This window comes from Carcharhinus amblyrhynchos, chromosome 35, assembly GCF_965287045.1.
Source record: "Carcharhinus amblyrhynchos chromosome 35, sCarAmb.v2.hapA, whole genome shotgun sequence".
In the NCBI taxonomy this organism is placed as follows: Eukaryota; Metazoa; Chordata; class Chondrichthyes; order Carcharhiniformes; family Carcharhinidae; genus Carcharhinus; species Carcharhinus amblyrhynchos.
This window is the reverse complement of record NC_137358.1, coordinates 1,855,068-1,872,655: the sequence shown is the minus strand read 5'-3', so window position 1 is coordinate 1,872,655 and position 17,588 is coordinate 1,855,068. Positions and strand designations below refer to the sequence as shown.

Here is a 17,588-nt window from a genome sequence, read left to right as displayed (position 1 = left end):
CAGAGTTCAGCAGAAGGCAACCAGTGGCGATTGCCCCTCGTAACCAAGCATTCCTTCGGTCTCATGAACCAGTAGCAGAGGGGCAGACATGGCACCCGTGTCCCAGCAAGGAGTCAGGGGGTTCCCTGAGGCAGGGAGGGACAGAGTAGATTAGCCAAAATAGTCAACAGCCAATGAGAATGGTGCTACAGAAATAAATGACCATTGGCTGGCTCCATAGTCATTGCCGTCAGGAGATCTTGTGGGATGGATTGAAACCACACGCACAACCTGCAGAATTCGTACTTAATCCCAACATAACAGAACAACACTGAGAGGGCTGTCTGTCTCAAAATACTGTTTTATCAGACCTCACCCTACAGATTGCCTAGTATCGTGTGTACAGAACAGGGGGAATTGCAACTTAAACTAATGATCCTTAACAAATGTTAAACGAAAATGTATAAATCTGTATTTCATATAGTATTTTACTGTTGTATTTAAAAATAAAATACCTTTTTATGTGTTACAATGGATACGGGCTCGGCCCAGGCTTTCTGAGGTACTGCTGCCTAGTGAAGGCATCTAGAAACTTCCATCTGTAAAAGATAACGCTACAAAACGTGACTTCAAATACCGACCATGTCTGGTCCCCCCATTTCCTCCTCTTCTCCCAAGTAAAACCCAAGCTGAGTGTGGGTAGCACAGAGCACAAACGTGGCTGGTAAGAGCAGGAGGGGGGGTGAGTACCTGGCTAGCACTGACTGAGGTGGCGTTGTCTCTGTCACCCACTGCCCGCAGCGCACTCCCCTGTCCCACATAAACCACCCCCCCCCCCCCCCCACACACACACACACACACATAGTCGAGCACTTTGGTGCGAGATGCAGAGCAGGAGAGATAGAGATGTGTAGCGAGAAAGCGAGCGAACCGCGGGAGGGAACGTGAGAAAGACTGAGAGGTGAGCACCAAGGCTGCGATCTTACCCACCGTTCAGGACGCGATTCTCCCATCCCGAGACCGTTGCCCGACCTCGCCGCAGCGGGAGCGTGGCGTGAAGGGGCAGTAAGATGGCGCTTAGGGTGTCCAGATTGACCCCTGCCCGTCCTGTCCCCTTTTTTGTTTAGGATTTTTCACACAGACCCACCCCAGGAACCTGAGCCCACTCTGCCCATCTGAGGCAGTGCTGCACAGTCAGAGGCACCGTCCTTCAGACCAGAGGTTAAATCAAGACCACTCTCCCCCCCCCCCCCCCCAACCAAACCCCTTTCAAAGGAGAGCTGGGGGTCTCTCTCTCTCTCCCCGGCTTTATCTCTCGAGCAGCATCGCAAAAGCGAGGCTGTTTTTAGGTCATTCTCGCATCACCGTCTGTGGGATCTTGCTGTGCACAATTTGGCTGCCGCATTCCACCCATTTCGGGAACTGCTTCACTGGCTGTTACCGAGGGGCTGGGACCTCCCGAGGGGTGTGCTTGTTCCACCAGCAGCTTGGGAAGAGGCCTCCCTCTCCCTGGTCAGCAGTCACTGTGGACATCCCAGGGTTATGGGAGGGACAAACTTGGGCCAGGTTGTGGAAGTGGGGGGTGGGGTAGAGGGAGTGCGATCTGTTGCCTGGTGTGACACTGTCCGGAATATCTGACACTCGTAAACATTCCCAATACCTGCTCCCAACATAATCCCATCCCAGCCCCCGATTCCAGGGGGGATATGAACAGATATAAACCATCCCCAGTCTGGTGTCGTTTGTCCGGTCCCAGACTCTTCCAGAGAGCACACTGCACTAGCCACTAACTTATTGCAAATTGTGTGTAGCATTCTGTGTATAGAATTAAATAGTGTATAACATGGAGCCCTGTGTCTTTATATATTGTTGCTGCTGTGTCCCACACAATGCAGCCCGTGTTTGTGCTATGTTGATATCAAATATTTATCTGTAAAATTGTGATTCTCAATAAAATGTTTCAGGTAGATAAAACAGCTTCCTGATTATTCTCTCCCCAACCTCTGCACCATCTCTGTCTGTGTTTGTGCCTCTCTGCGTCTCTCTCTCTCTGTGTCTCTCTCTCTTTCCCTCGGTGTCACTCTTTCTCGGTGTCTCTCACTCTGTCTCTCTTTGCGTGTGTCTGTGTGTGCATGTCTCTGTGGCTCAGTCTGTGTGTGTCTCTCTCTGTGCGTCTCTCTCTCACTCTGTGTCTCTCTCACTCTGTCTCTCCCTCTGTCTCCGCCTCCCTCCATCCGACTCCGTCTCATGCTCTTCCACGTTCCCCTATCCACTCCCTCCGTCTCTGGCGCGCTCCCCCTCTTTTTCTCTCAATGGTGTCATTTTCAACATGAAAGAGAGTTCCTGAGTTCGGGGTCCCCGGCAGCTGGAGAGATGGACCCAGTGTTAGAGCGATGGGAACCAGGGTTACTCGAAAGGCTGTTATTGAAAAAACATAGAGAGCTGTAATAGGGGCTGGAGACGGCAGAGATTGGGAGGGGTGTAGGGACTGCAGGAGGCTATAGAGATAGGGAGGGGCAAGGCCATAGATGGATGTGAAAAGAAGGATAAGAATGTTTAATATTTCCAGTTGAGCTGTTGCTGGGACCATGATTGAACAGGGGTCGCGGGGGGGGGGGGGGGGGGGGGTGGGACTCATGAGTGAAGACACAGGGGGATTTGAATGAATGTTGTTGCTTCCACAGGATGGGATCCTGGATGGGGGTGGGAAATTTGGAATAGTGTGTGGATCAGTGTGAGGCATCAGTGTTTCAGCAGCAGGGCAGAGATGGAAATATTACTGTGGTGGGTCTTAGTGTTTCTCATACATCCTCCCAAATACTTCCCCATTCTGGATTTTTATGGGACATTCCAATTTTTTTTAGTTTTGTCCTGTATGGTTAAACATACAAACATAGAAAATAGGAGCAGGAGTAGGCCATTCGGCCCCTCGAGCCTGTTCCACCGTTCAATAAGATCACGGCTGATTGGTTTGTGTTGAGTTCCACATTCCCATCTACCCCAGGTAATGTTCAATTCCCCTAACAAGAATCAATCCACCTCTGCCTTAAAAATGCTCACTGATCCCATCCCCACCACCTTCCAAGACTGAGGCTTGAAAAACTTGAAGTTCCCAACACGTGGGAAAATGGGAATAACTCACATTGGGTTTTTTTGGTATGATTTCCAGAGTGAATCTCCCACACTCAGTGCAGCGCAGAATGCGTCAGTGGGATTCAGTCTGGAAATCCGGGATGGGGAGTATTCCCACTGGAGAGGCCGGCAGCAGAGCGCTGAGAGCGCCATTACGCGTGAGCCGATCAGTCAGCACATGCGCAGAGGCCCCGAAATGCGGACCTTCGATCGCTGGCCAGCTCCGTGACCCAGTGTCACTGCCTGTTTGCCCCCCTCCCCCATTGCTGGCCTTCCAAACCATCCCGCCAGCCCCAATCTCCCCAACCCCTCCCCCCGATCCTGCCGACCAGCCGCAACCCCCACCCCTCCCCAACCCGAATGGCCAGCCCACGGGGGAGCGAGTCCCACGTTGTCCCCGCTCCCTGTGGGAGCAAGTCCCACATTCTCCCCACTCCCAATGGGGGGCGAGTCCCGCATTCTCCCCGCTCCCCGTGGGGGGTGAGTCCCACATTCTCCCCCACTCCCTGTGGGAGCAAGTCCCACATTCTCCCCACTCCCAATGGGGGGCGAGTCCCGCATTCTCCCCACTCCCCATGGGGGGCGAGTCCCACATTCTCCCCACTCCCCGTGGGGGGCGAGTCCCACATTCTCCCCCACTCCCTGTGGGAACGAGTCCCGCATTCTCCCCACTCCCTGTGGGAGCAAGTCCCACATTCTCCCCACTCCCCGTGGGATCGAGTCCCACATTCTTCCCTCTGCCCGGGTAAAGAGAGTTTTGAATTCCTGCTTTGATTTCTATGCGAGTGTACTGTAGGTCTGCTTTTCTCCACAAGATCAGAGTTTTTTTTTAACCCAGCGAGTTGTTGTGATCTGGAAGGCGCTGCCTGAAAGGAGGGTTCAACAGGAATGTTCAAAAAGGGGGATTTGGGGAATACAGGAAAGGTTAAAATGAGCGCAGCTCTGGGGGAAGGAGCAAGAACTTGACCAGTTGGGAAGTGTTTCAAAGAGCAATCATTTACCTAAGGGGCTGAATGGCCTCTCATTTGCTGTATCATAATTTAACATTATATTACACTGTCAAGTAATGCACTGATTTTAAAATTCTCATCCTTATTCCCAGATCCTTTCACTCTCTCCCCACCTGGCTATCTCTGTAATCTCCTCCAGCCCCACAAATCTCTAGCCTTCAGCGGCCTCCCTCCCTAAACTTCTTTGCCCCTCCTTTTTTAAGATGTTCCTTAAAATCCACCTCTGTCCAAGCCTTTGATCGTTTGCCCTAACAGGTGGCCAGATGTCACATTTTTGTTAGTGCTCCTGTGAAGTGTCTTGGGGATGTTTTATTTTGCAGAGGTGCTATATAAATGTAAATTATGGTTCAGTTCCACTGCCTGTAATTAATGGTCTCTCCACTGGAGGGAGCCAGAAGCCAGGTCACTCAGTGATTGAGGCAATTGGGAATTCTGATAGTTACTATCCCACAAAATCCTTTCCTGAAACGTTTCTGTCCCTTTTATATTCCCTTCCTTTTGATGTTTTTGAACTTTGACCAAGATCTGTTGAGGTCCTATCTTCACTTTGAGAATAACCTCCATCGTGTTGTGTTGTGCTAAATGAGACAGAGTTCAAACCAATCTACAACTCAGGACTGGCCGTGAAGGAGGCAGTGTGGGCCATCACCAGCAGGCGGGGCTGTACTCCAACACACTCTGCAACCTCATGGTCCAACATATCCCCCACTCAACCATTACCATCAAGCCAGGGGCTCAACCATGGTTCAGTGGACAGTGCAGGAGGGCAAGCCAGGAACAACATTAGACATACCTAAAAATGAGGTAGCAACCTGGTGAAGCTACCAAGCAAGTGATAGACAGAGCTAAGGGATCCCACAGTCAACAGATCAGACCCAAACTCGGCAGTCCTTCCACGTCCAGTCGAGAACAGTGGTTGACAAACCTAACCTACACATCTTTGGACACTAAGGGGCAATTTAGCATGGCCAATCCACCTAACCTGCACATCTTTGGGCACTAAGGGGCAATTTAGCATGGCCAATCCACCTAACCTACACATCTTTGGACACTAAGGGGCAATTTAGCATGGCCAATCCACCTAACCTGCACATCTTTGGGCACTAAGGGGCAATTTAGCATGACCAATCCATCTAACCACACATCTTTGGACACTAAGGGGCAATTTAGCATAACCAATCCATCTAACCTGCACATCTTTGGGCACTAAGGGGCAATTTAGCATGGCCAATCCACCTAACCTACACATCTTTGGACACTAAGGGGCAATTTAGCATAGCCAATCCACCTAACCACACATCTTTGGACACTAAGGGGCAATTTAGCATGGCCAATCCACCTAACCTACACATCTTTGGACACTAAGGGGCAATTTAGCATGGCCAATCCACCTAACCTACACATCTTTGGACACTAAGGGGCAATTTAGCATGACCAATCCACCTAACCTACACATCTTTGGACACTAAGGGGCAATTTAGCATGGCCAATCCACCTAACCTGCACATCTTTGGGCACTAAGGGGCAATTTAGCATGACCAATCCATCTAACCACACATCTTTGGACACTAAGGGGCAATTTAGCATAACCAATCCATCTAACCTGCACATCTTTGGGCACTAAGGGGCAATTTAGCATGACCAATCCACCTAACCACACACCTTTGGACACTAAGGGGCAATTTAGCATAACCAATCCATCTAACCTGCACATCTTTGGGCACTAAGGGGCAATTTAGCATGACCAATCCACCTAACCACACACCTTTGGACACTAAGGGGCAATTTAGCATAACCAATCCATCTAACCTGCACATCTTTGGACACTAAGGGGCAATTTAGCATGACCAATCCACCTAACCACACATCTTTGGACACTAAGGGGCAATTTAGCATGGCCAATCCACCCTAACATATACATCTTTGGAGTGTTGGAGGAAACCGGAGCGCCCATGCAGACACAGGGAGAATATGCAAACTCCAGACAGACAGTCACCCAAGGCCGGAATCGAACACAGGTCCTTGGAGCTGTGAGGCAGCAGTGCCTCACAATCACTGTGCCACCGGGTCATGACAACATTGCTGCTTGTGGGATCGTGCTGTGCACAGATTTGGTTTCCTACAGTACCACAGTGTCTACACGTCAAAAAAGTAATTTGAGCGGTTTGAGATACTCGAGGCCACGGACATGCAAGTGAGAAGAAGGAGGTTTTGTAAAGGGAGAGTTTTACTGGGGACCTTCCAGCATCTCAATCGGAACATTCCACCCACGGCGCAGCAGTAATGTTTGCTTGCTCTTAGCTGATAAGTTTCTAATCATCTCCCTGCGGGCTTGATGACAAATAAATGACTCGAGGAACTGCCTGGAGGCTGTTCAACAATTCATTCCACCGTGTCGAGATTGGGAGTTGATGTGGGAAGAGCTCCAGGGGCGCTGACAATGAACAAAGACCACAGAATGGTACAGCACAGGAAGAGGCCCTTCAGCCCATCAAACCTGTGGCAATCACACTTACCGATCTAAATTAGACCTCCCTTTATCTAACCAGCTGCCTGTGTCCCTCTATTCCCCATCTGTTCATGTGTCTATCCAGATAAGGCTTAAATGTCACTAATGTATCTGCCTCAACCACCTCATTGGCAGTGCATTCCAGCCCCCCACTACCCTCTGTGTAAAAGAAAATTTCCCCTGTACATCTCCACTCAACCCTTCCCCCCGTTATCCTGAACTTGTGCCCCCTTGTCATTGTCATTTCTGTTTTGGGAGAAGGCTCCCCACTGTTCACCCTATCCACACCCCTCATAACTATATAAACTTCCAACAGGTCGCCCCCCCCGCCCACCCGCCCGCCTCTGTCTTCCCAGGGAGAACAATCCCAGTTTATTCAATCTCTCCTCATTGTTAATACCCTCCATACCAGGCACCATCCTGGTAAACCTTTTCTGCACTCTTGCCAAAGCCTCCATGTCCTCTGTTTGGAACAGACTGGATGGGAATGGGGTTGAGAGTTTACGAGCTGGAGAGAGAGCAGGAAATTGTCCACCTTCACAAAACGGAAATAAAAAGACAAGCAAATCCCATGTCTCAAACCCAACACTTACACACTCCAACACTCATTTCACACTCCAAAGATGTGCAGGTTAGGTGGATTGGCCATGCTAAATTGCCCCTAGTGTCCAAAGATGTGTAGGTTAGGTGGATTGGCCATGCTAAATTGCCCCTTAGTGTCCAAAGATGTGTAGGTTAGGTGGATTGGCCATGTTAAATTGCCCCTTAGTGTCTAAAGCTTGGCAGGTTGGGTGGATCAGTGGGATGAATACATGGGGTTAGAGGGAAAGGGTCTGTGTAAAATGCTCTATTGGAGAGTCGGTGCAGTTTTGATGGGCTGAATGGCCTCCTTCTACACTGCAGGGATTCTATGATTCTATTCTAGGATCAAGGAAATGCAACAACTCCTTTGATGTAACCAAATCAAGCAGCCATTTTATGCACAGTGAGATTCCCAAAATTACCACTGAGGGTGGCTGCTTTGCCAAGGCAGCGGGAAGTGTAGACAGAGTCAATGGATGGGAGTCTGGTTTGCCCGATGGATTGGGCTACATTCACGATCTTTTGTAGTTTCTTACTGTCTTGGTCAGAGCAGGAGCCCATACCAAGCTGTGATACAACCAGAAAGAATGCTTTCTATGGTGCGTCTGTAAAAGTTGGTGAGAGTCGTAGCGGACACACCAAATTTCCTTAGCCTCCTGAGTGGTTTGCTGGGTAATTTCAGAGTCAATCACATTGCGATGGGCCTGGAGTGACATGTAGGCCAGAGCGGGTAAGGAAGGCAGATCAATGAAAAAATAACAAAGACTTCATGGTCACTTTTACTGAAACTAGCCTGTAATTCCAGAATTGATGAATCAAATTTAGATTCAACTTGGTGGGGTTTAAGCATTAGTCCCTATTTAGGGATTCCAGTCCAGTAACATTCCCAATTCCACCTGCCTCCCCCTTCACATCCCTCCCATTGTGTTTGTTTTATTTGTGCAAAGCACACCCTCCCACCCCACACAAACCCACACACTACCACACACACAACCACACACACACACATACCCACATATGTACACAGACACATATACTCACACTCACACCCACACACACACTCACACTCACACACACACTCACATACGCACACACACATATACTCACACTCACACCCACACACACACTCACACACAACCACACACCCACATACGCACACACACATATACTCACACTCACACACACTCAGACACACACACACACACATATACCCATACACACTCACACACGCACACTCTCACTCACACACACACACACACACACTCACACACACTCACACCCACACACACATTCACACTCACACACACTCAGACACACACACACATACCCATACATACTCACACACGCACACCCTCACTCACACACACACACACTCAAACACTCACACACACACTCAAACACTCACACACACACAGACACACACACACACACACTCACACACACTCACATGCACTCACACTCGCACATGCACACACACACGCACACACACACACTCACACACACTCACATGCACTCACACTCGCACATGCACACACACACACACACACACTCACACACACTCACATGCGCCCACACTCACACATGCTCACACTCACACACACAGACTATATGTTAGTATATCTTTAATTCTCTGTCTGTATCCCGCTGCCTTTCTCAATCAGCTTATTCTCACTTGGTTGTTCTGGTAAGATTCTCGCCTTGCCTGAATAAACAGCAGAGTCTTTAACATGGAAATGAGGGGAAGGCATCCAAATAAAAAAGTTATTAAACGTCGCCAGCTTTGCAATGAGAATATTTGCAAAATGGCATTAACCATTGGAGTGGCACTGGATCACATCCTGAATTAAACTGACAGGAGGGGAGCCTGACCCACAAAATCACTTTGGCAGCAATGGGGAAACCGAGTTTTCCGTTGTACTGTGTGAGCTGCTTCGCAACAACAGACGTAATCTGCATTTATATAGTGCTGTGCACATCCTGATGCTGTCCCAAAGCATTTCACAAATTCCTGCAGAGTGTGAACATGCGAGACAGACACACCAGGATGCAAAGACAGAAAATTAGATAAAAGGCCAGATTAATCTGTTTTTATTCTCGCTGAGAGAGGAGGTTAGATTATCCAGAATTCCTCCTTCTTCCACAACAACTACACAGCAAATTCTATCCTTCAACATCACCCCCCGCCCCCACACCCCCACCCGTACAAGCTGTTGGAATCGGGTTTAATGCTCTAAACATAAAACTGTGCGGCACTCCCTCAGTACTGACCCTCTGACAGTGCGGCACTCCCTCAGCACTGACCCTCTGACAGTGCGGCGCTCCTTCAGCACTGACCCTCTGACAGTGCGGCACTCCCTCAGCACTGACCCTCTGACAGTGCGGCGCTCCCTCAGCACTGACCCTCTGACAGTGCGGCGCTCCCTCAGCACTGACCCTCTGACAGTGCGGCACTCCCTCAGCACTGACCCTCTGACAGTGCGGCACTCCCTCAGCACTGACCCTCTGACAGTGCGGCGCTCCCTCAGCACTGACCCTCTGACAGTGCGGCGCTCCCTCAGCACTGACCCTCTGACAGTGCGGCACTCCCTCAGCACTGACCCTCTGACAGTGCGGCGCTCCCTCAGCACTGACCCTCTGACAGTGCGGCACTCCCTCAGCACTGACCCTCTGACAGTGCGGCACTCCCTCAGCACTGACCCTCTGACAGTGCGGCACTCCCTCAGCACTGACCCTCTGACAGTGCGGCAATCCCTCAGTACTGACCCTCTGACAGTGCGGCGCTCCCTCAGCACTGACCCTCTGACAGTGCGGCACTCCCTCAGCACTGACCCTCTGACCGTGCGGCGCTCCCTCAGTACTGACTCTCTGACAGTGCGGCACTCCCTCAGTACTGACCCTCTGACAGTGCGACACTCCCTCAGTACTGACCCTCTGACAGTGCGGCACTCCCTCAGCACTGACCCTCTGACAGTGCGGCACTCCCTCAGTACTGACCCTCTGACAGTGCGGCACTCCCTCAGTACTGACCCTCTGACAGTGCGGCACTCCCTCAGCACTGACCCTCTGACAGTGCGGCACTCCCTCAGCACTGACCCTCTGACAGTGCGGCCCTCCCTCAGCACTGACCCTCTGACAGTGCGGCACTCCCTCAGCACTGACCCTCTGACAGTGCGGCACTCCCTCAGCACTGACCCTCTGACAGTGCGGCACTCCCTCAGTACTGACCCTCTGACAGTGCGGCACTCCCTCAGCACTGAACTGAATATCCGCTTGGATTATGGGCTCAACGGTTTTGCTGAGAATGAAACTCATAGAATCTACAAAGCCAAAGGAGGCCATTTGGCCCGTTGAGACTGAGTCGATAACTATCCCTTCCAGGTCCTGTCCCCGTTTCTGTATATATTTCCCTCCCGAGGCACCCTGACAGTAAGGAGATATTAGCATGGACAATCCACCTAATCCTCACCTCTGTGGAACTATCCTGTGGGAGGAAACCGGAGCACTTGGAGGAAACCCACGCAGACATGGGGAGAACGTGCAAACTCCACTCAGACAGCGACCCGAGGCTGGAATTGAACCCGGGTCCCTGGCGCTGTGAGGCAGCAGTGCTAACCCACTGTGTCGCCTAACTCCCTGAGTCAAAGTGACCATGTCCAGAGGTGCAGTTCAAGGGTTAAGAGGGTCACTTTTAGGAAACTTCTTGGAGCAATACCTTGTGTTTTCAGGGGATTGGTTCAAGGATGGAGATCTGCCAGAAGAACTCCAGGGTGTGAGCTGTACAGTTCTGCGGTGAATGTAATAACTCTGTGTCGGAATAAATATTCCTGCTTCATTCTGATTGTCGGTTTGAGTCACAGTTTTACAGCTGAATGGTGTTCTTCGTTAGAATCCGCGACACGGCTGGTTTCTCAGGGGCTGGAGTGATGACACTTTCTCAAACACGGGGGAGCAGGAGACAGACAGAGTGAAAATGAGAAACAGCATCTCTCGCAGAAGCCCCATCTCTGCCGAGGAAGCGTGTGGATCAGTCAGCGATTGATTCCCCCGCTGTGCCTTAGTCTCACGCAGGGAAACTGACTCCAAGGAAAGCGCGAGTTTCTCAGCCTAAAAAAACCAGCTGGACCTCCCCACTGCACCACTGGGGGAGTGCTGCACATCCGGAGGTGCAGTCTTTCAGTTGAGTCACAAAACTAGCTGCCTACTGGGTTTAGTTTATATATCAGTGTCACAAGTAGGCTTACGTTAACACTGCAATGAAGTTACTGTGAAAATCCCCTCGTCACCACACTCCGGCACCTGTTTGGGTTACGCTCAGGGAGAACTTAGCGCGGTCAATGCACCCTAACCCGCATGTCTTTTGGACTGTGGGAGGAAACTGGAGCATCCGCAGGAAACCCATGCAGACACGGGGAGAATGTGTAGACTCTGCACAGACAGTGACCCGAGCTGGGAATCGAACCCGGGTCCCCGGCGCTGTGAGGCAGCAGCGCTAACCACTGTGCCACCGTGTCGCCCACGGGTTAAATTAACCAATCCCGCGGCCACTATAGTCAAAGCAAAGCGGTGGAGCGAATCTCAGTCTCCTGGACAATAATTTCCCACAATCAACATCCCTAAAACACGTGATCCGGATCGTCATTAACAGACCTGTGGGATCTTGCTGTGCACAGATTGGCTGCTGTGTTCCAACTTTAGAAAAGCATTTCATTGGCTGTAAAGCAGCTTGGAATGTTCTGAGGTTGTGAAAGGCACTATGTAAATGCAAGTCTTTGCGAAGCGCTGGAGATCAATGAGATTTCCTCCCATAGTCTGAAAGACATGGGGGTTAGGGTGCATTGACCTGAATAAGTGCGGGAGTGTGGTGACTAGGGGATTTTCACAGTAACTTCATTGCAGTGTTAATGTAAGCCTACATGTGACACTAATAAATAAACTACTACAGAATGGGGGCAGCACAGTGGCACAGTGGGTTAGCACCGCTGCCTGTCAGCGCCAAGGACCCAGGTTCACATCTCAGCTCGGGTACCATCTGTGTGGAGTCTGCATGTTCTCCCCGTGTCTACTTGGGTTTCCTCCGGGTGCTCCAGTTTCCTTCTACATTCCAAAGATGTGCAGGGTAGGTGGATCGGCCATGCTAAATGTCTGGGATTATAGGGGAAGGGTGGGACAGGGAGTCTGGGTAAGATACTCTGTCAGAGAGCTGGTGCACTGCCGATGGGCCGAATGGCCTCTTCTGCACTGCAGGGATTCTCTGAGGTTTGGTGGCCTGTTACTCGGGCCTCGCCGCCAGCCAATGGCGCATTTGGAAGGACCTCAATGTTGACCCACTCAGCTTGTTTGGCCGCGTTGTGGACACACCTTCCTGGAGTGGGATTCGAAACCGGAGCTTGTGTCTCAGAGGCGGGGACACGAATCCCGCTGGGACACGAAGTAGTTGGGACGTAGTCAGAATCTATCCTGTCGGGGTGAAGATTCTCTCCCCGTCTCTGCAGTGACAACCTCAGGTTTGCTGTGACACGGTGGGGGGAGTGTGGGGGGGTTGGGGGGTGGGGGGTGGGTGCTCAGACAGAGACTGGGAATAATTGCAGTTTGTGTGTCACGATGTTGCTGAATTTATTGTCAAGAGTCACTGGGCCGAGGAAGTGAATTCACCGTTTTTTAAAAAGTACGATTAAATTGCAGTTTCTGGAACCACGAGACACCGGGGGTGTGGGGGGGGGGGGAGCCCTAAACTCTTCCTGTCACTGACTGACTGTCGCAGGGGAGTAACTCTTCACCGCCCAGACAATGGGCCCAGACAGACCATAGAACCCTACAGTGCACAAAGAGGCCCTTCGGCCCATCGAGTCTGCACCGACCACAATCCCACCCCGGCCCCACCCCCATATCCCTACATATTTTACCTGCAAATCCCTCTAACCTACACATCTCTGGGCACTAAGGGGCAATTTAGCACGGCCAATCCACCAAACCCACACATCTTTGGACTGTGGGAGGAAACCGGAGCACCCGGAGGAAACCCACGCAGACACGGGGAGAACATGCAAACTCCACACAGACAGTGACCCGAGCCGGGAATCGAAGCCAGGTCCCTGGAGCTGTGAAGCAGCAGCGCTAACCCACTGTGCCGCCGTGCTACCCGCAGTGACCTAGCCCTGAGCAACTCTGTCCTTGACCAACGGGAGATGAGAAGAGAATTTTGGGTGAGTTGTTGTGATCTGGAACACGCTGTCCAGAAGGGAAGCAAATTCAATAATCAGTTGGCCTAGCGGAAAAGAGGGTGGAGATGGGAATGATTGGCCAGTCCTTTCAAAGAGCTGGCACTGGCACAATGGGCCGAATGGTCTCTTTTTGTGCAGTCTCATTCTATGAACAGAATGGGTTATTGGAGGGTGGCACAGTGGTTAGCACTGCTGCCTCACAGCACCAGGGACCTGGGTTCAATTCCCGGCTTGGGTCACTGTATGTATGGAGTTTGCACATTCTCCCCGTGTCTGCGTGGGTTTCCCCCGGGTGCTCCAGTTTCCTCCCACACTGCAAAGATGTACGGGTTAGGTGGATTGGCCACCCTAAATTGCCCCTTAGTATTGGGGGGATTAGCAGGCTAAATATGAGGGGTTATAAGGACAGGGCCTGGGTGGGATTGTGATTGGCGCAGACTTGATGGGCTGAATGGCCTCCCTCTGCACTGTAGGGATTCTTTGATCAAGAGCACAAACACTGATTGATTTTCCCCCATCTCAATCCCATGTTGGAAAGTCCATCTCCAGCTTGGATGAAATTGTGTGAAGATTATGAGGGACTCGGACAGAGTGGGTCAGGAGCAGCTGTTCCCCTCAGTTGATGGGTCAGTCACGAGGGGGGGGATGCAGGTTCAAGGTGAGGGGCAGGAGGTTTAGGGGGGATGTGAGGGAAAGTTTACCCAGAGGGTGGTGAGGGTCTGGAATGCGTTGCCTGGGAGGGTGGTGGGGGTGGGATGCCTCACATCCTTTAAAAAGTTCCTGGATGAGCACTTGGCCCATCGTAACATTCAGGGCTCTGGGCCAAGTGCTGGCAAGTGGGGTCAGGTGGGAGTTCAGGTGTTTCTCATGTATAGGTGCAGACTCGATGGGCCGAAGGGCTTCTTCTGCGTCAATCGTTCTTTGAAATCAACAACGTGAAGAATTTTCATTTTTAATTTCTGGGGGTTCTTTTTTTGAAGGATTAATCTCGTAGCTTCCACAAATGGAACACAATCGGAGAATTATTGAATGTTTACAGCACAGAAAGAGGCCATTCAGCCCATTGTGTGTGTGTGTGTGCTGACTCTCTAGAAGAATAACTCACTTTGTGCCGCTCCCTCACAAATTCTTTCGCTTCACATTGTCGTCCAAGCTCGATTGAACCTGCCTTCATCACAGTGGTGGTTTTGATCAGGCAGTTGAGGTTCGTCTTCTAAATATGAACCCCCCCATCCTGCAAGTGATGGCCCAATCAGGGAACCCCATGCTCTGTATTTAAACAGGAGTGCCAGTTCCTCTGGCGCTCCAGATGGAGACTGCGGACAGGGAACGCTTTGTATAATGTTGTTGGATCTTGTGAATAAAGGAACATCCGCCTCCGAGGATTTATTACACCCACACTCCCCCGCAGTGCAATCCAGATCCAAACCAGCCCTGCCGCAGGGAATGGTTTCTCCTCTTTCACTGCCTTTGCTTCCTTTGCCAGTCGCAAACCTGTCCTCTCGGCTTCTCCATCTCTCCGCTTATCTCCTTCAACACCTTCCCAAAGTGAGGTGCCCAGATCTCGACACAACACCACACCGAGACTCACCCAGATTTACCAAAGCCTCATTGCTTTTGTACTCTGTGCCAGTGTTAATAAGATTTAGAATCCTGTACTCTTTATGAACCACACTCTCAATCTGTCCTGTCACTTTCCAAGGCTTTGCAGATACATCTTCCAGCCCCGTTGCTCTTGCATCCCCGTTTGAGATGTTTATCTTACTCTCTCCTCATCCAATCAAAATGAATCATTTAACCTTTCTCTTCATTAAATAATTAAATTACATTGAATTTATGGAACAGAAACAGGCCATTTGGTCCACCGAGTCTGTGGCAGTGTTTACACTCCAAATTAACCTCTTCCCACCTTTCATCATCTCCCCCCCTCCATCCGCCTATTCCTTTCTCCAGAATGTGTTTATCCAGCTTCCCCCCTTAAACATCTCCATTCACCTCGAGCACTCCCCGTGGGACCGAGTCCCACATTCTCCCCACTCCCCGTGGGACCGAGTCCCACATTCTCCCCACTCCCCGTGGGAGCGAGTCCCACATTCTCCCCACTCCCCGTGGGAGCGAGTCCCACATTCTCCCCACTCCCCGTGGGAGCGAGTCCCACATTCTCCCCACTCCCCGTGGGAGCGAGTCCCACATTCTCCCCCACTCCCCGTGGGAACGAGTCCCACATTCTCCCCACTCCCCGTGGGAGCGAGTCCCACATTCTCCCCACTCCCCGTGGGAGCGAGTCCCACATTCTCCCCCACTCCCCGTGGGAACGAGTCCCACATTCTCCCCACTCCCCGTGGGAGCGAGTCCCACATACTCCCCCACTTTCTGGGTAAAGAAGTTTCTCCTGAATTCCCCCCAATGGATTATTAATGACTGTCTTATATTGAATTTAATTTCATATAAACTGAAAATTCAATATTCCCTATCAACAAATAGATGTCACGATTAAATTACAAAATTAACAGCAGACAAGCAGACTTGGTTTTGGGATCCTTGTTGACGATGGTTTATTGGTCTGTTTTTGTCGCACTTTTTGCCTCTTGTTCTTTCTGCTCCTCCTGACTCAGTGACCCCTGTCTTCTCATTGGTCCACGGAGTCACAGCCATTGATGTCAAAGGTTAAGTGGACATTGGCCTTACAGTTGAAGATCCGTGAGTCTTCAGGGACGGCTGTACAGCTGCTTAACAGAGGAGTGACCTCCTTCACACACATCTGCAATAGAACGTTCTCTTATTAAAAACAGAAAGGTGCTCGCTAACTGGTAGTTAACATTAACCTGAGAGGGTTAACTGATTCACAACCGGTGCCCCCCCCCTCTTTTCCCCCCACACTCCCCTGAAGATGGCAAAGTGTCACTGATGGGGTATTCACACTTGTGCGGGTGTGTACAGGCACAGGAGTGTAAGTTTAAGTAAGTAAATTTATTTATTTGTGCTGTAAGTAGGCTTACATTAACACCGCAGTGAAGTTGCTGTGAAAATCCTCCCCCGTTGCCACACTCCAACGCCTGTTCAGGTACAACTGAGAGAGAATGCACCCTAACCAGCACGTCTTTCAGATTGTGGGGGGAAACTGGAGCACCCGGAGGAAACCCACACAGACACGGGGAGAATGTGCAGACTCCACACAGACAGTGACCCAAGCTGGGAATCGAACCCGGGTCCCTGGAGCTGTGGGGCAGCAGCGTTAACCACTGCGCCACCGTGCCACCCCATGTGAAGCACACATTCCACGCTGATACGGAGCTGGATCCGTCCCCCCTTCATTAATCCCGGGAACCGGTTACAGCGCACACCAGCTGCTGTTCTCAACATCAAACTGCCGGCACGTCCCCGTCTCTGGGGGTCTCGGTACCTGAATTAAGGAGATTGTACATTTGATACAAGGGCTGTCTGTCGGGGTTACTGCACCAGGTTTGAACCTGGACAAGACAAAGGAGTGAAAGCTCACCGTCGCAGAGTCCCAGTCCTCAATCCGTGGGTGCTTCCAGCCTCCCGCCAGGATCTTTTCCAGGTCGTGAGTGGCACCCTCCTCGATGCCCCCTCGTCGCACATACCCGGAACGCCGGATTCCCTGCAGCAGCCCAGATGCTCTCCCCACGGAGTAATAACGAGGGCGGGATGTCTGCTTGTACCAGCCACAGGCTGGGCTGCTGCACAGAAGGTAGAAAACCACAGTCACCGCAATTAACACCGAGGCGCTGGGGTGAGCCATACTGTCACTGTGGCAAGTGGTGTCTCTCACACTCCGATAGACAGAGGCTCTTTATATCTCCCTCTTCACTGTGACGCTTGCTCCGCTGCCGTACTCAGAGTTCAAGCATCTGCAGCAGGATATAAGCAGCATTCCCTGTTCAGCGGGGGGTTAAGGAGGGAGACGGGGCAACCATTCGCGCTTTGATTTCTTAACTCACAAAATATTTTGAAGACTCGGGTTGATGTGAATTTATTGACGCGGGGAAGGGTGGAAATCTCAAAAGGTCTCTGAAACAATGATACTGATGAGCCAGGAATGTCATGGGAAAATTACAAGACACTCCAAAGAGAAACAGGATTCACAAGGCAGCATTGCTTGCTGTTATTAGAGGATTTACAGCTTGAATGGTG

General features: G+C 51.0%; 1 protein-coding gene across 1 annotated transcript; it reads right to left on the bottom strand.

The window, feature by feature from the left end:
* Positions 1 to 16,062: 16,062 nt before the first annotated feature.
* On the bottom strand, positions 16,063 to 17,196 carry LOC145361507 (neuropeptide B-like). The gene is made up of 2 exons (XM_080217319.1): positions 16,933 to 17,196; positions 16,063 to 16,194 (listed from the first exon to the last, which is right to left on the bottom strand). The coding sequence occupies exons 1-2, from the start codon at positions 17,194 to 17,196 to the stop codon at positions 16,063 to 16,065; spliced, it is 396 nt and encodes a 131-aa protein (XP_080073445.1).
* Positions 17,197 to 17,588: the final 392 nt, after the last annotated feature.